The 21,645-nt window shown below is 39.8% G+C and overlaps 1 protein-coding gene across 1 annotated transcript; it reads left to right on the forward strand.

Moving 5' to 3' along the window:
- The first annotated feature begins 3,570 nt into the window (after nucleotides 1-3,570).
- Nucleotides 3,571-19,094, forward strand: LOC145531326 (aldo-keto reductase family 1 member C3-like). The gene is made up of 9 exons (XM_081553427.1): nucleotides 3,571-3,654; nucleotides 6,497-6,664; nucleotides 7,499-7,615; nucleotides 8,751-8,828; nucleotides 9,263-9,385; nucleotides 12,281-12,390; nucleotides 15,200-15,365; nucleotides 16,894-16,966; nucleotides 19,042-19,094. Exons 1-9 carry the CDS (start codon nucleotides 3,571-3,573, stop codon nucleotides 19,092-19,094), a joined length of 972 nt encoding a protein of 323 aa, XP_081409553.1.
- The last annotated feature ends 2,551 nt before the right edge of the window (nucleotides 19,095-21,645 follow it).

Below are 21,645 nucleotides of genomic sequence, written 5' to 3' on the forward strand. Positions count from 1 at the left end.
ATTTGGAGCTGAAATATTGTAGGCCAGCATGGAGTTACATAATATATTTAAAATGCTGAAAGGATAAAAATATCTACAACCAAGGACCTTCTACCCAGTAATATTGCCATGCAGAATTGAAGAAGAGATAGAGTTTCCTAGAGAAGCACAGCTGAGATCATCACTAAACTGACCCTACAGTAAATGGTAAGTGTCAGTCTCTCAGTCATGTCCGACTCTTTGCAACCCACCCCATGGACTGTAGCTCACCAGGCTCCTGTGTCCATGGAATTTCCCAGGCAAGAATATTGAAGTGGGTTGCCATTTGCTTTTAAAGGGGATTTTCCCAACTCAGGTATCAAACCCGGGCCTCCTTCATTGCAGGCAGATTCTTTACCATCTGAGCCACCATGGAAGCCTGTTTTTTTCTTTGAAAATAAAAGACTACTTCCTTGTAGAAATAAGGAAATACAGAAAGGGAAAAACCTCATAGCAAAAGAAAATATATAGCAGAGGAAGTGTATGCACCACTTAAATAAACTAGTAAAAAGGATAGAAGACTATAGTAAACAGTTAAGGGATAGATGTGAAGATGTAAAACATGACATCCAAAACACAAAATGTTGGGAGGTGATGTAGATCTTTCGGTGTGTGTGTTAGTCGCTCAGTCATGGCTGACTCTTTGCGACCCCATGGGCTGCAGCCCACCAGGCTTCTCTGTCCATGAGATTTTCCAGACAAGGATACTGGAGTGGGTTGCCATTTCCTTCTCCAGGGGATCTTCCTGACTCAGGGATCAAACCTGAGTCTCGCAGATTCTTTACCTACAAGGGAAACCCAGATCTTTCAGAGTGTGCATGAACTTAAATGGCATCTGTTTTAAATAGATAGATACAGTTACAAAGGACAGTCTTTTAAACTATCAGTGGTGGGAAAACTAGATATCCACATGCAAGAAGAAGTTGGGAGTTGATCTTATAGAAAAAACAACTCCAAATGCTTCTGGGATCTAGACATACAAAATACAAGTATGAAACTCGCAGAAGAAAACCTCTGGAAAAAGTTTCTCATCATTGGATATGGTCACAATTTGGGGGATTTGACACCAAAAGTACAGGCAATAAAAGAAAAAAATATTATTAGTCTTCATCCAAATTCAAAACTATTTTGCACTGAAACAAATTACCAGAGGGGTGAAAGACAAACCACAGGATGGAAAAAAATTAAATCTTTGCAAATCATATTTGTGATAAAGCTGAATAGAATAACATTTTTTGTCAACACTTTACCACACATTGTCTTTGCTCAACTGAGAGACATTGCGTGGTATCCCTTAGTCATTTTTGTTTACTATTTCCATGATATTATTCCTGGTTATGCCTCCCTATTGATACAACATTGGGATTTTTGTATTTAATCACTTTGCTTGAGTTTATCTTGAATACCACCTCTTCTCTCCTAAATTCAGAATGTTTTCTATAGTGTTTGGATTTATGCCTTGAACTAATCCTTGAACTAATCTTTGGCCATCTAGGGTTTGGAGTTGAGGTTCTTGTAGATCTCCTGCGGGTCCCCCTGGGTTCACAGCAGCTGTGGGGCCGTGACCTCCCGGGGTCGTCCCAGGGCTGCAGTGTCCAGTGCATGGTGTGCACAGGTCTCTCCAGGGAGGACCTCCGAGCCCTTGTCTCCCCTCCTCGTCTGGGGCCCTCCTGAGGGCTCAGTCCTGATCTGATGGCTTCTCTTCCCTTCCCACCCAGCTCCATGAGGACGGTTCTGTACAGCCATGGTGTGGAGGAGGCTTCCTGCTGGTGTCCTGTGTTTTCAGGAGATGTGACCCTGATGTGCTCCTGGGGAAGCTGAGCTCAGCATCCATTATCCCACCTGGAGCTCCTCCCCAGAACAGTGACACTCACTGTGTGCTAAGTGTGGCTCCTGTGATTGTTCAGGAAGAGTCAGTGCCAATTAATTTTCTTCCTTTCCTGGACCATGGTTTCCTTTTTCTTTTTTTTCCCCTTTTTTCCTCCTTCCTTCCTTCTTTTCTTTCTGTTGTGTGTGTGTGTATTCCTGTGTGTGTGTGTATGTGTTCCTGTGTGTGTGTGCGTTCATCATTGAGTACTTGAAACAACAGGCAGCTACTCACTCTTGATTGATTTCCTCCATGTCATGGCTGGCCTTCACTAATTAACTTGGCATGCTCCTTGTCCCGGGATCAGTCCAAAGGAAAGCTAAGCGCTACCCAGTTTATTTCTGAGTTAACATCTTGCCTGGCCCATGGGTGGCTGTTTTATTCTCATGAATATATGGCTGTTTTTGAATGCCCTATGTCCCCCAAGTCCACATGCCAATCTACTCAGGGTTTTACATGGTCTAGTCTAGGTCTCCATCCTTAATCCTTTGTCCCTGGTCCCACATATGTATAGTCCCCCTACAGCTGTAATGAGACACTCCAGTTGCTCTTCAGTTTAAGCTTAGGTTTAGGTAAAGCAGACATTCATCTTCAGGCTGTCCTCAAGTAGGTTGGAACATTGCATTAAGGTTTTCTGTGATCACTCTGGTTTGAGGGAGCTGAGCCACTGCTCTTTACAGATCAAGACTGCACTGCCCCAGGCAGGAGAAGGGTACAGGTGAGTAAAAACACCACAAAATGTCCTTCCATCCTGTTCTGGATTTTTCATAATTGTGTGTTCACTTTGTTGCCATAGATTTTGTTTGACTGTTTTCTAGAGCGCGTATGACATTTTTCATTTGGGTTCTGATTGTTTTCTCATGTTTCTAAGGGAGAATTCAATACATCCTAGCCCACCATTTTGCTCACATCACTCTGTTAAATTTTATTCGGTTTCACAACATTTCACTATATCAGTGCCTCACAATTTCCCTTACTCATCCCAAAGTTGTTACAATTTTACTTGCTTACAAGTTTTTCTTTCATGAGTAAGGTTGAGCAAAATAGCAAAGTATATAAAATATGTATAATTTACATTATGATAGCTTTCTAAAAGTTATATAACTAAGTTCAAGGTATAAACCCTCTAAGAGTCTGTTTGCACACTGCACATGGTATCCAAAAACCAGCCAGAATGTGTGGTTTTGGTGTCCTTTTCAGGATTTCACCACTGTCAGGTCTGTAAAGCAAAATGATTTTGCTGGTGTGAAAAATAAAAGGCAAATTTATTTTCATTTGAAGTTTTCATTCTTTATGAAGGGATAAGATTTTTAAAAATGCTTATTAATCACTCCTTTAAATTGTGTGATTCTCTGTATGTGTGTATTTGTACTGTAAGATTCAGCTTCATAATTAGAAAAATGAGAAAAGATTGCTGTGTGGAAGTTTCTAGTCTAACACACAGTCAATACTTGTTCAGCCAACCTCATCGAAATGTATCTTAAGATTATACTGATTAAAAAACCAAGCAAGTTAACTGGCTTTAATTGTCTTCTTACTCCATGGGAACTGGTTTAATCATGCTCCTCCAACAATGTATCTGCTAACATTGGACAGTGCAGCTGGGGCTTTACCTTCCTATTATTTATAACCTGTGAAGGCAGAAGAAAAAATCAGAGTCTGCTTACTTAGAGGAGCAACAGGCAATGGAAACCCAATGCCAGAGGGTGAAGCTTAATGATGGCCACTTCATTCCTATCCTGGGATTTGGAACCTATGCACCTGAGGAGGTAAGAGTAATGGTTTGGGGTTGAGATATAAATAGTAGTGGATGTAACATGAATGGAAGGGACTTGGGTTGTCAAGCACTGAGCTCCTGTGTGACTCTGGGAGGATCACATGGTTCTACTAACCAGGCTAGAACCATGCTCTGTGAAAGGGGAGAGAGCATCCAGTCTCCACTCTGCATCAGGGTTTGAGGCTGTGCTCACCTGCAGATTTCTCTGGGTTCCCCTCCAGTTTCTGTCTCTTTCCCAGCTTGGCAGAAGAGGTGAGACTCGGCTGTCAAGAACACTGACTGTCAGCTGCTTTGCTTTGAGGGGCATTGTAATGGTGGGGTTTCTCTGTATGTTTCATTAATTCTAGAACCCTTTCCTTCTTCCAAAAACACATGACCCAGAGAAGTATTTGAAGTGGAAGGTCCTGAAGATGAGGTGACTGAAAACTCTTGGGAGAGAATTGCTTTTCTACTGTGAGATACTTGCCTGGTGCCAGGCAATAAACACTCCAGCTGTGTTTTACCCTGTACTTCTGTTTCTGCTTGGAAATTTCTTCTAATGGAAAGTATAGCTTCATTAGAGGGGATAAGCTACACTCTTTCAGGCAAGGTTTCAATTGTAGGGTTTGTATTTTATTTTTACTATACTCTTCAGTCCTTGTGCATAAGAGGGGCTAGTGGATAAGACTCTAGACTGGAAGCCAGAAAATTGGCTGCCCATTTTTGTCCTTAAGAGTATGTGGTTGTGACAAGGAACTGGTCCTTAAACTTTGAGTCCCACTTTTTTCATCTACAAAACAGAAGGAAATATTCAGAAACACTTTGGAGATAGAAGACAGCGCTTGTTTACTTCATAGAGCAAAGTGGAGTGAGGGGAAGGAAGGGTTCCAGCTATTATTGAAGCTCACTGGTCTATTACTCAATACATCCCTGAATGCCCCTGCATTTAAGGAAAACTAGGACTAGAGCCAAAAGAGGGCAGTTAGACCAAGGATCTACCTCCTTGAAAAAGGAAAGATTCTAAGTCACATAAAAACAAATGGAATATTATTCAGCCTTTATAAAAGAAGTTATCCTTTTTGCCATTTGCAACAACATGGAGGAACCTGGAGAATATTAAACTAAGTGAAATAAGCCAGAAGTAGGAAGACAAATACTGCCTGATCTCTTTGTTGGTGGAATCTAAAAAAGTGAAACTCAGAAGCAGAGAGTGGAGGGATGGTGACCAGAAACTGAGTACATGCTGGGGAAAATGGCAAGATAATGGTCAAGGACACAGACCTTCAGTTATAAGTTGTGAGATGTAATGTAGAACATGGTAACTATAGTTAAAAAAATGGATTGTATTCATGAGATTTGCTAAGAGACTAGATATTAAATATTCTCCCCATAGCCAAAAGTTATCTATGTGAGGTGACAGATCTGTTATTGATTTTGTTAATCATTAACAACGGATAATTATATGAGAACATCGCTTTGTACAGCTTGAATAGATGCAGATTTTATTTGGTGTATTCTATGTGGCTTCACTGGTAGACAGAGGTCCCAGAAGCTTTCACCTGGCTTCTTGATGCTTTTCAGCTCAGTTCAGTCACTCAGTAGTGTCCGACTCTTTGTGACCTCATAGACTGCAGCATGCCAGGCTTCCCTGTACATCATCAACTCCTGGAGCTTACTCACACTCATGTCCATCAAGTCAGTGATGCCATCCAACTTTCTCATCCTCTGTTGTCCCCTTCTCCTCCTACCTTCAATCTTTCCCAGCATCAGGGTCTTTTCCAATGAGTCGGTTCTTCACATCAGGTGGCCAAAGTATTGGAGTTTCAGCTTCAACGTCAGTCCTTCCAATGAATATTCAGGACTGATTTTCTTTAGGATGGACTGGTTTGATCTCCTTGTAGTCCAAGGGACTCAAGAGTCTTCTCCAACACCACGGTTCAAAAGCATCAATCCTTCTGTGCTCACCTTTCTTTATAGTCCAACTCTCACATCCATACATGACTACTGGAAAAACCAGAGCTTTGATTAGACAGACATTTGCTGGCAAAGAAATGTCTCTGCTTTTTAATATGCTGTGTACATTGGTCATAGTTTTTCTTCCAAGAAGCAAGCGTTTTTAAATTTCATGGCTGCAGTCACCATCTGCAGTGATTTTGGAGCCCAAGAAAATAAAGTCTCTCACTGTTTCCATTGTTTCTCCATTGATTTTCCATGCAGTGATGGGATCGGATGCCATGATCTTAGTTTTTTGAATGCTGAGTTTTAAGCCAGCTTTTTTACTCTCCTTTTTCACTTTCATCAAGAGGCTCTTTAGTTCTTCTTCTCTTTCTGCCATAAGGGTGGTGTCATCTGCATATCTGAGGTTATTGATATTTCTCCTAGCAATCTTGATTCCAGCTTGTGCTTCATGCAGGCCAGCATTTTGCATGATGTACTCTGCATATGTTACAGGGTAACAATATACAGCCTTGATGTACTCCTTTCTTGATGCTTTTACCAGGTACTTTATACCTTTGTGGATTTTGCTTCAAGCATCTCACAGTATAATGTATCCATGACTACGACTTTATGCTAAGTCTTACAATTTTTTCAAGAAAATCACTGAATCTGGAGTTTATCTTGGGATCGTCTGATACCTGTGATCAACCACTAATCACCTGGGATTGAAGGGCTCCTGGTCGTCCATTTAATCACTGACCAGGAACATTCAGGAAAACTGTCATGGGTTCATCACCACACGTGCAGAATGAACCAAAAGCACAAAGAAAAGTTGATTCTTGGGAAGATCAAAGCTTGTGGCTCAGCAATTTCTTAATCATGGTAATGTTCAATTCCTACCTTTGTTGCTTATGTAGGTTCCTAAGAGAGAAGCTCTGGAGGTCACCAAATTCGCTATAGAGGTTGGGTTCCACCACATTGACTGTGCTCATGCATACAAAAATGAAGAGCAGGTTGGCCAGGCCATTCGAAGCAAGATTGCCAATGGCACTGTGAAGAGAGAAGACATATTCTACACTTCAAAGGTGCTTTGTGTGTTGTGTGTGTGCATATGTGCACAACTAGTTGTGTGCAGATGACAATTATGTAATAGGATCAGTAATTAGGTGAATGTTGTTTATTACAGCTTTCTTTCCACACATACTTATATATTAAATGTAGTTTCCTCCTCCCCTGTCCCAAAATAGAAAGTGATAACAACTTTTTCTTCACTGCCATGTTCAAATTTTAAAGTCACTTTCCATCTCTGAGCCTAGGCCAGAGGAGTGTGATTTAGTATCATCTAAGAATTCATACAGAATTGTGAATAGATTATAGCTTTCCTTATCATCTGGGTGAGTTTCTCAAATTTCTTCACATTCTGAATTTCAATTCTCAATTCCAAGAGTAAAAGAGAACATTAGGAGGGGCACTTTGTGTATTACACAAGATCTAGCCAAAGTGTCTTGAATTATGTTCTGCTCATGTTAATATGTTCAAAACACTTTTTTTCCTACAGCTATGTAAACAAAATGCCAATTAATTCTGAGAGGACTGATTGATTGAATTAGACTCAGTTTGTGTTTTTATGCTCTATCAAACACAATTCAGATGATAGGCATGGTAATTATTTTATAATGCTATTTATCTTGATTAATTTCATTCTATTATGAATGATGTACTTATGATAAATTCAGTCAAATAATAAAGTTTGCATGGGTAGGTTAGATAAAAAATGGAACTCAAGAAAAAAAGAATCATTTTGCCCAGTGGTCATCCATTTCTAATGAATAAAAATGTTTAATCATTAAATGGAACAAGACAAACAAAATTACCTACTGCCTTCATTTAACATAACTTCTATTATTTAACCTCTGCAGCTTTGGGCCACACCCCTTCAACCAGAGTTGGTCCAATCAGCCTTGGAAAAATCACTGAAAAGCCTCCAACTGGACTATGTTGATCTCTATCTTATTCATACTCCAGTACCTCTGAAGGTTGGCAATTTGTGTGATCACCTCCACCTTATTTCATGTGTCACAATGTCTATCAGCTTCCATGGATGGTTGGCTTAAGATTTTTCATAGTACTTTTTTTCATAATACTTCAGTACTTGAGTATTTAAGATTTTACATAATACTTTTTTTTCATGGTACTTAAGTACTTAAGTTTTTCATAGTACTTTTTTTCATAGTACGTAAGTATTTTTCATAGTACAGTGTAGGATGTACACTTTTCCTCACTGAGGAAAGTTGAGTTGCAGTACTCTTATAAATGGCTCCATTTTTCTATCTCTTATCATGGCATTTCTCTTGGTTTGCTTTATTTTCACTGAACATTTTCGATTGGTGGCAAATATGGCCTTAGGGCCTCAAGGCTCATGGTCATGAACATTTGAGAGCATGTCTGGATCTTCCACATTCCATATCAACCTAAGGAGACCCTTGCTGGTTCATATGCCTGCCCTAGGGCACCTGATGCTCAAAGGGAAAAGGAAGTCTGATATCGAGCCCAGGTCAAGTTTGCAACTTTAATGCCAGAAGTAAGGCATAACTTTTCATATTTTACATGGGGTTCTCAAGGCAAGGCTACTGAAGTGGCTTGCCATTCCCTTCTCCAGTGGACCACATTCTGGCAGACCTCTCCACCATGACCCATCTGTCTTGGGTGGCCCCACATGGCATGGCTTAGTTTCATTGAGTTAGACAAGTCACTTCCAGCACAATAGAGATATTTTGCAAGAGGAAAGTAAAAGAGGCAGAAAAAAATTCAAATAAGTCATTGACAGTCCCCATTAGAATGTAGGAAAATTGTCTTTATCAAAACATAAGTGTAAGAGATTAGTGGAAAATTGCCTTCTAAACATATTGCTCAAAACTCTATTTGTAAAGCACTACGGGCGTTGGTGATGGACAGGGAGGCCTGGCATGCTGCGATTCATGGGGTTGCAAAGAGTCGGACACGACTGAGCGACTGAACTGAACTGAACTAAACTTTCAAATATTAGTATCTAGAATGTTGTAAACCTACCTCATAGAGGTTTGATGCCCTGGTCCTAGATGTGCCTGGCTGTCTGGCTAAGTATGGGGAAATTGTTTTGTAACATCTCTAAAATTACTGCTTCTATTCCAGCCAGGAGAGCAAATTTTGCCAACAGATGAAGATGGAAAACTGATACTTGACTCAGTGGATCTCTGTCACACATGGGAAGTGAGTACAGGGAGGAGAGAACCAGGGGAGGAACCAGGAGAGGGGGAATCTCCTTCATTTCTTCCACCTGTGAGAATGGGCTGTGGACCATCAGACCCAGCAGTTCATGAATCAAAGGGCTGGGATACTGGGGTTGTGGGGAGGAAACTACTGCTGAAATGTTCACAGAGAAGAACAGTGGAGGAGACTTTGGAATGGTAACATAGGCATCTATTTCTTTCCATGTGTTATGTCTTCTCCAGGGTTTTTCTAACTGTAATTCTTCTTGTGTCATGAACTTCTTTCACTTTTTTATTCCTTATAATCAACGAGCTGAATCAATCAATTCTTGACAAGAGACACTTTTAACAATTTTTTTTTTTGCAGCCATTAATTTTGTTCTATTGCCTATTCCAAGTGACTGTTCATGACTGTCCACCTCCCCTCCCTCCCAGGCCCTGGAGAAGTGTAAGGATGCAGGGCTGACCAAGTCCATCGGGGTGTCCAACTTCAACCACAAGCAGCTGGAGAAGATTCTGAACAAGCCAGGGCTCAAGTACAAGCCTGTCTGCAACCAGGTGAGCAGCTTGGCTCCTCTCCCTCCTGCTCTTCAGAACCTCCTTCTTGCACTGGAGCCAGATATCTGTCTGTCCTCCCCTCCTGTTCATCTGACCTTTGTGGACAGAGGGTTCTAGAGAGCAGAGCCTCTGTCTGGACAGTGTGAATAGAATCCATAACAATATCTCTGTTTGATAAAGCCTGAGTGGAAAATGTGGGGAGGGCTTCCTGCTAAATTGTGGGTAGGAACTGAGGGAAGTGAAAGGGGGTTAGACTCAACACCCACAACTTAGAGGAAGGGATTTTTCCCCTTAGCTTAAAACATGACCAGAAATCAGATGTTAACGTGTCTCACAGGGAACTATGTACAGTAAGGAAACATAGAAAAGGCAGTAAACAAAGAGAAAAATCAGCTGAGATGGGTGATAAGAGTTTGTGTGGAGTTTGAATGCCTGAATCCTTTGTCTTGGTTTCTCTGCATTTATGGGTCTTCAGCAAAGTTTGCTAGAGGCTATGAAAGTTCATCAAGTTTGAGGGATGAAGTTAAAGGCTTATGGTGATACTAACTACTGATGAGATATTCATTCAGGAATACTTACTCAGTCTTAGAGCAAACCTTGTGATTTACTCAAGCTTGGACTGGTTCTCCCATTAATGTCCATCACAAAGTTAACTGATTCAGTTCAGTTCAGTTCAGTTCAGTTGCTCAGTCGTGTCTGACTCTTTGCGACCCCATGAATTGCAGCACGCCAGGCCTCTCTGTCCATCACCAACTCCCGGAGTCTACCCAAACCCATGTCCATCGAGTCAGTGATGCCATCCAACCATCTCATCCTCTGTCGTCCCCTTCTCCTCCTGCCTCCAATCCTACCCAGCATTAGGGTCTTTTCTAATGAGTCAACTCTTCGCATGAGGTGGCCAAAGTATTGACTCACTTTTCTATGTCTGTTTCTGTACTCTTACTTTTTTCGTTCTATTTTTTACCTTTTGTGGTAAAAGAAGACCATGAGACCTAACCTCATAGCAAGTTTTTAAGTATTCATATAATACAATACAGTGTTATTATAGGGAGTGTTGGAAGCAGATCTAAAACTCATTCATCTTGTATAATTGAGACTTCACATCATGCTTATCAATTCTGGATTCCCCCCTCCTCCCAGCCCCTGGCGACCATCTATCTGCTGTTTAATTTTAAGTTTGACAGATCTAGATATGCCATATAACTGAGATGTGATACATATGTCATGTAATCTTCACCTTTCTGCAATGGTCTTATTTTGTATGTACCATAATGTCTTTAAGTTACAAGTTGGAGTCAAGGAAAAAGAATCTTATATGGAAAGTGTAGTTTACACAATTCAAGAAATATATACATATATATATATTTAGTTATAAAAATTAAGAAATTAATGTGATTCTGGCATCAGTTTTACTTCCATGTTTTTACTGTGAAAAAATTCCAGATATTAGAACAGTTAAGGATATCCAGTATATATATAAATAAATATATATATATATGTTTAATTCTATGGATTTATACGATAAATATATATATTATGTTTTGATGACCTGGATCTGATATGGTTCACATGTCACTTTGAGTCATATTTTTCATGGTTTTTAACCTAGAATGGACACTCAATTATTATGTCACAAAGATAGCTAGACAAGTTCTCGACAAACACGCTGTATTTATCATCATTACTTTGTTACATTAATTAACTTGTTTGTCTGCTTCTACTTTATGTAAATTAGTAGTTAAATCTGAATTCCTTACTACATTAAGGTTAAATATTTGACATGAAAATGTCCTTTTTTTTTTTCCTTGTTCTGATGGTCAGGGCCATTCTCCATAAATATTTATTTTTTAAAATTTATTTTAATTGGAGGCTAATTACTTTACAAAATTGTGGTGGTTTTTGTCATTCATTCACATGAATCAGCCATGGGTGTCCTTTGTGTGCTGTGCCTCTTACATACGCCCGAGTAGGAAGCATGTGATGACAAGTTGTCCTTCAGTGAGTAGTGATATTTTGTTCTCCTGGTAAAGCAACTGGTAGCTAGATTTTTTGTTTGGAAGTGTGTATTTTCCTGTTGAAATTATCTAGTCATCTGTTGGATAATAACGTTCATCAGGGGAATTTTAATTTCCCCCAAATTTTCACAAAACGGTTGAGAATCCTTCAATGACTTCCACCTGCATTAATTATTTCATTGGGATATTTTTCAATATTCTCAATTTTAAGCAATATTTTTAATTTCCTGACATGACATTTTATTGTAAAAACAAAATTCCCTCATTGAGTCAACATAAAATGCACTTATTCCTGTAAGACAGGGTAAAAACTTAACTCCTTCCCATTAATTGTCAGTTTCTGAGAAAGGATTTATTGTAATACTCACCATCCATGGAGGAAAATAGTTTTGTTCTTTCTCCTGCTCTCATCACTAGAGCCTCAGGGATTTTTATTTACTGTGTGCTACATTTGTTTTCACTCATGATTCTTTTTGATGCTCAAGTTTACCCAAATGCCACCAGTGGGACCAGTGGGACCTCCCCCTCCCATCACACTAGATCCTATAGTCCCAAGATTCTAACAGCTCTTTTTCTGTCTCTAGTCTGGAATTAGGCATATGTCTTGGTGGTGTTCAGTGGTATTTAGTAACCAAGATCTGGTTCCTAGAGTTGCTTGTTCTCAGGAATTATTATTATTTTTTTTTAATCTTTTCAGGGAACAGAGATAAAACTTGTTCCTTTTTTTTTTTTTAAATCATTACTTGAAGTTGATGTTTTCAGTTGTAATCTGATTTGCACAATTTTTTTTCTTTAGCATGTGTGATTTTTACTTTTAAGCTTCCTCTGGCATATTACTTTTTCATATAACTTGACACTCTTCTCTGTTGGCATTCTACAGGTGGAATGTCACCCTTATCTCAACCAGAGCAAACTGCTGGAGTTTTGCAAGTCACACGATATTGTCCTAGTTGCCTATGGTGCTCTGGGATCCCAACAGTTATCACGATGGTATGAACATTACTGAAGGCCACAGGGAGTTACTCTGAAACTCAATTTTTTAAAACTCTTTACTGAATTTGTTACAATACTGTTTCTGTTTTATGTTTTGGTTTTTGGGCTTCAAGTCATGTGGGATCTTAGCTCCCTGACTAGTGATCAAACCCTCAACCCCTAGATTGGAAGATGAAGTCTTAACCACTGAACAACCAGGGAAGTCCATAAAACTCAAATTTTGATAAAATATTTCTATAATAATGTACACAGTGCTTTTTTCATACTGTCCATGGGATTCCATGGGACTGGAAAAGGTCAGTTTTCATTCCACTTCCAAAGAAAGGCAATGCCAAAGAATGCTCAAACTACCTCACAATTGCACTCATCTCACATGCTAGCAAAGTAATGTTCAAAATTCACCAAGCTAGGCTTCAACAGTACATGAACTTCCAGTTGTTCAAGCTGGATTTAGAAAAGGCAGAGGAACCAGAGATCAAATTGCCAACATCCGTTGAATCATCGAAAAAGCAAGAAAGTTTCAGAAAAACATCTACTTCTGCTTTACTGACTACACCAAAGCCTTTGACTGTATGGATCACAACACTGTGGAAAATTGTTAAAGAGATGGGAATACCAGACTACATGAGCTGCCTACTGAGAAATCTGTAGACAGGTCAAGAAGCAACAGTTAGAGCTGTACATGGAACAAAAGAATGGTTCCAAATCAGTAAAGGAGTACATCAAGCCTGTATATTGTCACCCTGCTTATTTAATTTATATGCAGAGTACATCATGCGGAATGCTGGGTTGGATGAAATACAAGCTGGGATCAAGATTGCTGGGAGAAATATAAATAACCTCAGATATGCAGATGACACCACCCTTATGGCAGAAAGTGAAGAAGAACTAAAGACCCTCTTGATGAAAGTGAAAGAGGAGAGTGAAAAGGTTGGCTTAAAACTCAACATTCAGAAAACTAAGATCATGGCATCCCGTCCCATCACATTATGGCAAATAAATGGGGAAACAATGGAAACACTAAAAGTCTTTATTTGGGGGGGCTCCAAAATCACTGCAGATGGTGGCTGCAGCCATGAAATTAAAAGACCCTTGCTCCTTGGAAGAAAAGCTATGACCAACCTAAACAGAATATTAAAAAGCACAGACATTACTTTGCCAAACAAAGGTCCATCTAGTCAAAGCTCTGATTTTTCCAGTAGTCATGTATGGATGTAAGAGTTGGACTATAAAGAAAGCTGAACACTGAAGAATTGATGCTTTTGAACTGTGGTGTTGGAGAAGACTCTTGAGAGTCCCTTGGACTGCAAGGAGATCAAACTAGTCCATCCTAAAGGAAATCAGTCCTGAATATTCATTGGAAGGACTGATGCTAAAGCTCAAACTTCAATACTTTGGCCACCTGATTCAAAGAACTGACTCACTAGAAAAGACCCTGATGCTGGGAAAGATTGAAAACAGGAGGAGAAGGGGACGACAGAAGATGAGATGGTTGGATGGCATCACCGACTCAATAGACATGAGTTTGAGTAAACTCCAAGAGTTGTTGATGGACAGGGAGGGCTGGCATGCTGCAGTCCATGGTGTTTCAAAGATTCAGACACGACTGAGTGACTGAACTGAACTGAACGGAACACAGTGCTCCAGAGATAACTTTTAAGTGACAGAGGAAGAGAAGAGAGATGGGACATAATCCTGTTTTGTCTTACCATCACAAGCCAAATTGATTTTTTTTTTTACATTTCCTGTGTCTTGTTGTATGTAGATTTTAATGCAAGTGTCTCTGCATTGAACACTTAAGAGATAAGCTTAAGTCATGATTTACTTATTTTTTAACAAATGAACACAGTGCTAGTAATAAATGTTTCAAGTCTCCCTCACCTTATATCTAAAATCAACATAAGACATGTACCTCCCAGGGACTTCAAGGAGATCAAACCAGTCAATCCTAAAGGAAATCAGTCCTGAATATTCATTAGAAGGACTGATGCTGACTGAAGCTCCAGTACTTTGGCCACATGATGCGAAGAACCAACTCATTAGAAAAGACCTTGATTCTGGGAAAGATTGAAAGCAGGAAGCGAATGGGATGACAGAGGACAAGATGGTGGGATGGATAACTGACTAAATGGACATAAGTTTGAGCAAGCTCTGGGAGATAGTGAAGGACAGATAAGGCTGGCGTGCTGCAGTCCACAGGGTCACAAGTAGTCAGACATGACTAAATGACTGAACAACAACCCAGATCTATGATGACTGAAAAAAATCACAAATTGAATCATTTTAGTGAAAATTTATTTGTAGGATTATTACACAATGCAAATAATGATGAAATAAAGAGTCCTCATTTTGGGACTACTCAATTTTGATCAACACTTGAGAAAAGTGAAAATTAAAAGCAAAAACATTTCCCTGTCTCCATCTCTTTTTATTTTCTTGCCCTTATACTTATTTTAGAGCTATGATTATTGAAGAAAAACAATCACTGAGAAGTAAAACAGAAAAAGGAAAAAATCCACAAGTTTGGCAGTACTGGTCTCAGCTCAAGCATGCATCCAAATGACTGGGAGAACTTAGTAAATGCATTGGGAAATGACACAGTTGAGATTCTGATTCGGTTTGTCTTCAGCTAAGCCATAGAATTTGTATTTCTAACAAGATCTCAGGCGATATTGATGCTTCTGGTCCTTGGACCACACTTTGAGAAGCACTGGTCTAGAATAGACCTACTTTGTCTCTTTGAGAAGCCCCTTTAGAAACTGAGTATTCAGTCTCAACTCCTCAGCATTTCTGAATTTCCTTCCAGGGTGAACCCGAACTACCCTGTTCTTTTGGAGGACCCGGTTCTTTGTGCCATTGCCAAAAAGCACAAACAAACTCCAGCTCTGGTTGCCCTTCGCTACCAGATACAACGTGGGGTTGTGGTTCTGGCCAAGAGTTTCAATGAGAAGCGGATCAAAGAGAACACACAGGTGATGATGAGTGGGGCTGTGAGCAGAGGGCTCCTAAGGAATATCCTTCACGAGGGTAATTCTTTGTCCAGCTCTCATACTATCCTTGAGTCAAAACAAGTTACCTGTTTTTCTTGGTGCATGAATGCCTTGTGTGTGTTTCTGATGGTTTTCTCCTGCTGTGGCAACAGGAGAGGTGGCATGGCTGGAGAGGGTTCAGATTGGACAGAAAATAGAGATTTTAGTTTCAGCACTGTGTCTCTAATTTATTCTGTCACCTTGTACAAATGAAATCTTATTTTCTTCATTCTCAATTGACAAAATTGCATTATGTGATTTTCATAGACCATTTAGGCTGCTCTAACAAAATACTTAAGATCGGGTGGCTTAGAAACAACTGAAATTTCTTTCTCACAGTTCTAAAGCTGGAGGTCTGAGGTCAGGGTGCCTGTGTGGTCAAGTGAGGGCCCTCCTCCAGGTCGCAGGCTTTCCCTTGTATCTTAACATGGTGGAGGGGGCAACAGAGCTCTACCAAGTCTGTTATATGAATATGATATTGTTTAAATCTCATTCTTGAGGGCTCCACCATCATGACCTGATCACCCTCAAAAGCTCCAATCTGTGACACCATCTCAGTGGGGTGAGGTCCCAACATGTGAATTTGGGGGCATGCAAATTATAGCAGTGATCCTGAACTTAACAAATCATCGTGGTTTTGTTTTGCATTTCCCTAAATACTAATGTTTCACTTTCATGCATTTAATCTCCTTGAGTTTCTGCTGTTGCAAATTTCCTGTTCAAGACTTTGCCCATTTTTGCAGATTTGCAAAATCTTTTGATTTGTGTGTAGGAGACCATTATTGTACCCTTAGCTATAGCTGTACAGGAAACTCTCCCCAGTTTCAAGATTTCATACAGAGATCAGTTATGTGTCTCTTGATTCTGTGGTTTGGCAAACAGCCTGCACTCAGCTCAGCTGTTGTCCTCTTGGCTGGGCTTTCTTGTGCATTTGCAGTTCAGTGCAAAACAGCTCAACAGTTCTGCTTTAGTAGGTGGATGTGGCTCTTGTCAGAGGAGCCTGCACACTTCTCTGTATATATTTTCATATACATTTGGCTTAACTGTGGCAACTAACCTGGTCTTCATCTCAGCACAGGACTATGCACCCTCATCAGTGAGTGGGGAAAAATCTTCTTCATGTCTGGGCTCAGAACTGACTTACCACTTTTTCTGGGAGCAAGTTCTCAGTCTGGAGTGTCCAAAGACTGTGTGTTTGGAAAAAGAGGATTTTAGTTTGTTTTCTGTCTCAAGTGATTCACTTAGAAAGACTGATGCACTGTAATGCTTGTGAGGTGGACAGAGAAGGAGAAGGTGTGGGAAGGAGAGGTGAGAACTCAGCAGAGGGTCCCAGGCTTGTTCACCTGGAAGCTGAGGACAGACATGGCTTCCCTGTCCCCTCTTCTTGTCTCCTCCATGGAAACTCCTCCAGTCCCTAGGGGGAAGCCAGCTCCTTGGAGGAGAGGTTAATGTTATTCTTCCTTCCTTCCAGGTGTTAGACTTTGAACTGACTCCAGAAGACATGAAAGCAATCGATGGCATCAATAGAAATATGAGATATTATGAATTTCTACCATAAGTGACTTGCAGATGTTTCACATATACACTGTTTACTGTAACAGACCGGTCAGCAGGGGAACGAGGATTTTTAAAAGCTTAATTCTAGGAAGACAGTTCTGATTTCCAGTGTAGGAGTAAACCAGATGCTTCCTGTAGACCTCAGACCAGAGATTTCCTCCAGGGTTCTGTCTCTGACCAACAGAAATGTAACTGGGGCCAGGACAGCCCATCAGTAAAATCCCCAGAGTTGACATCATGGTGAATTCACTACTTCGTGCCCCTAATTGCTGTGCCTGGTGTACCACCTCGCAGGGCTGAGGGACCCAGTAGACACATGGAGCACAGTGCCTAGTACTTTAAAGCTCTATGAAAAAATGTTCATATTTAATTCTTTTTAAAATTGGGTGAAATGATCAGATTAATAGTGACTGTGTAATAATGAATCTGTCCTGAATTATATTCATGTCTGAAATTGAAAATGAAAGTGTTAGTTGTTCAGTTGTATCCGACTCTTTCGTGACCCCATGGACTGTAGCCCCACCAGATTCCTCTGTTCGTGGAATGTTCCAAGCAAGAATATTGCAGTGGGTTGCCATTCCCTCCTCCAGGTGATCTTCCCAACCTAGGGATTAAAGCCTGGTGTCCCACATTGCAGGCAGATTCTTTACAGTCTGAGACACTAGAGAAGCCCGTATTCATTTTCATCCTAACACAACTGTAAAATGTCATGTCAATGTTTTTATGGAGGGGAGCCCATGAAGAGCAACATGTATCAGTGCTGAGAACTCACAGTGGGCCTGCCTCCTAGTGTCTGGTGGATTTTCTCCCTAAAGGGCATTTCTTTTCCAAAATACCATCCATTTATTTCATGTTTATCTCTTCATTGGGCTTTTTCCCCTATTACAACTCCCATGTCCTCATCCTTGTTATCTCACAAAGCTGAATTAGCAGTAGATCATGAGCTTAACTGACCCTCTAGTGACTGCTGTGTCCTTAGCAGGACACACCCAGGTAAGATCATCTGGGTCTCTGATTTTCTGAGTCAAGACTCACCCCAGTGTAGCCTTTGTCCATCACTGGTCCTTCCCCTGGGGAGCCTCCTCCTCCTGGACTTTGACTTATTTACTAATGCAGAATTTCAGCTAATTACTGCAGAAGGATACCAGGATTGAAGAGACAGAAGACTAATCAGAGAGAAGTTGGAAGGGAGTTTAGAGAGAAGGGAACACAAATTAGTGACAAAATGAAGACGGTTTTGAATGAAAGATCTCAAAACTCCCCTTCTTGTTTGTAAAGCTATATCATAATTCTAAGAAAACACATAATAAATGAATAAAATGTGTAAAGCTACTTTGATGTACTCAAAAGATTTTAAGTATAAATCTATGTTCTCCCTCATTAGTCTTGAATGCCTAGACTTATTTATCTTTGTGACTTTATGTCAACAGCACAGCTCTTGGCACATGGATTTGCTCAGAATACACTTTTTAGTGAGTTGAATTGAAAAGGACAAATTCAGAAAGAAAAATCAGAACATGAGAAAAAACAGAAAATAGCAGTAATACTAACAAATGAATAACAAGTGTTCTCATAAATTATAAATTAAGAAAGCAGTAATCATATTTGGTAGTTATGATTATTTAGGTGTACTTGGTATCTCTTCAATAAATTGGAAATTCTTTAATGGAGGCACCCTGTATTTTGGGGTGATGCTTGATGTTTTTTTTGGTGGATATACGAAAAAGTGCAATTAATTCTTTAACTGTGATTATTCTCATCATTTTGGGTCAAAAGTTACACCCAGGACTGAAATGACCTCCACAAGCCATAGGTCTTGTGCTATCGTATAAATGGTAACCTGAGTCAAACTACCTGTCACTGTGGAGTGAATATTACACGTGAATGTTGGGACTGGATGTGCAGGTGCCATGTGCACATGGAGCTGACACCTGCATGTGTGCTTGTTGGGGGGAAGGAGGGACGTGTTTTGTAGATTTCAAGTTTTAGCCCATCGTGACCACATCACAGAGTAATACTCGCTATGACAACATGACTGATTTAATAAATTAGTACTCCTCTTTCTCTTCCAGTGTTATTGATCATGCTGAGTATCCATATTCTGAAGAATATTAACTATGAGATATCTACCATGCATTCTATTAGAATTTCTTGCTTCTAGGGCTGTGAAGAGCATTTCTGTACTTGATGGAGGTGTTTAAAAGAAGTGTCTGAACTTTTGAAAGCTTGTTTTTATTTAAAAAAACATTTTGTGAAATAATAAAGACTTCAAATAAGGATATTAGTTTTTCCTGATAACAAAATATTTGGAAAATAAAAGGGAAATGATAGAAAATAAAGGTAACCTCTGATTAAGCCATTTAATAACTTTAGTGTGTTTTCCTTTGTGGAAAAATGCATCAGTCGACCTAAGAAAGAAATGGAAAATTTTATTCGAGTCAAATTTGAGAACTGTAACCCGGGAAGCTCTGAGAATGTTCCGTCCCCTGAAGTCAGGCACAGGTATGAAAGGTTTTGAGACAGAGGGCTCTGCATGAGAAGACGTTATTAACAGTATACATAATCCAGATCTAAGCATCATCATGGCGGGTCATGTGAGCCCTTACAAGGTCAAGAAGGAATTTACCTTTAAGGAGCTGTCTTACTGATGCTGGGAGAAAGTTGCTCCTCATGGTTGAGCAGGTGTTCCCACTGATGGGGGAGGTCTGGTCCATGCGTAATGCAGACACACAACTCACAGCGAGGGAGAGATGAGGCCAAAGGGCAGAGAAGAACTTTTTATGCTTAAAATATTTTGTCATGAAGTAAATACATTTCATTTCATCCTTTCCTGACTTACCTATACAAATGTGTGTGTGTTTATTTACAATTTGAAATCATCTTCAATATACAGGTTGTATACGTATTTTTTACTTAACATAAGTATTTTTGTAAGCTATCAAGTATTGCCTGCTGGTTTCCAAGGGGGAAGGGGGTGGGAGAGGGTTGGATTGGGAGTTTGGGATGAGCGGATGCAAATTGGTATATATAGAATGGATGAAAAACAAAGTCCTACTGTTGTAGGAGCTAGTATAATCACATAGGGAGCTATTACATATTCAATATCCTATGGTAAATATAAAGGAAAAGAATATATATATATATTTGTATGCATAACTTAATCACTTTGCCGCACAGCAGAAATTAACACAACATTGTAATCCAACTCTCTCACAAGCTGCAACTGAAGATCCTGCATGCTCCAATGAAGACCCAGTGCAGCCAAATAAATATTAAAAAACAAAACCCCCAAACTATTAAAAGTTCTTTTTTTATTTAAAAAAAATTTATTGAAGTATAGTTGACTTACAATGTTGTGTTAATTTCTGCTATACAGTAAAGTGATTCAGACATATGTATACATATATATATATATTTTGCTCAGTATTTTAGTTAGTTCTTACATGTTTTGCCATTCATTGATTTAATCAGCAAACTTTATTGAACATTCTTTAGTAGGACATTGTTTTATCAATAAATATCAATAATTAAAATAAGAAGTGTCTTTAGTTGATAGTCTAGTGGGGGATGAGACTATGAATGAAATCAGGAGTATTTAGCTGTTATAGATGGATAAGTGCTTGTTGGAGATAATTCTGCATAATCTCTCACATTTCTGTACATCTGTTAGGCACCAACTACCCTTCATCCCACACAACTTTTCATTTGTACAAGAAACAGCCTTGAAACAGAAATAGTGGCTCCCTTCATTTCTCTGGAACAGAAAATGCTAAGTTTAGGAGGAAAGAGTGTTATGTAACATTTAAGGGCCAGCAAGTCAGCTGATGTGGATGGAGTTTAGTGAGGTGGGGAGACAGGAGTTGAAGATAAGTCCAGAGGACCAGTGGGGCCAGGAGGCCTGTGTCATTAGGCTTTAGAAAGGAGTTTAGTCTCAGAGAAATGGAAAATAATACAGGTTTTGAGCAGAATAGCTACATGAGATGACAGGTTAGAAGGACTTTAAGATAAAGAGTTAATTATCTTTATCTTATATAGATAAAGAAATTATCTGTAAAGATAATTAAGATAAAGAGATTGGAATGTTCCTGGATTACCTGGGTAAACCTAGTGTCATTATGAATCTCTCACACATGGGACCTGGGAGGGTTACAGTCACAGAGGAGGTGGGAATATAGGAGCTTTAGATGAGAGACTCAAAGAGGCTATCAGTTCAGCTCAGTTAAGTCTCTCAGTCATGTCCGACTCTTTGCGACCCCATGGACTGCAGCATGCCAGCCTTCCCTGTTCATCACCACTTCCAGAGTTTACCCGAACTCATGTCTACTGAGTTGGTGATGCCATCCAACCATCTCATCCTCTGTCGACACCTTCTCCTCCCGCCTTCAATTTTTCCCAGCATCAGGGTCTTTTCAAATGAGTCAGCTCTTTGCATCAGGTGGCCAAAAGATTGGAGTTTCAGCTTCAGCATCAGTCCTTCCAATGAACACCTAGGACTGATCTCCTTTAGGATGGACTGGTTGGATCTCCTTGCAGTCCAAGGGACTCTCAAGAGTCTTCTCCAACACCACAGTTCAAAAGCATCAACTCTTCAGCACTCAGCTTTCCTTATAGTCCAACTCTCACATCCTTACATGACTACTGGAAAAACCATAGCCTTGACTAGATG

Source organism: Giraffa tippelskirchi, chromosome 13, assembly GCF_054371585.1.
Source record: "Giraffa tippelskirchi isolate mGirTip1 chromosome 13, T2T-mGirTip1v1.2.pri, whole genome shotgun sequence".
Lineage (NCBI taxonomy): Eukaryota > Metazoa > Chordata > Mammalia > Artiodactyla > Giraffidae > Giraffa > Giraffa tippelskirchi.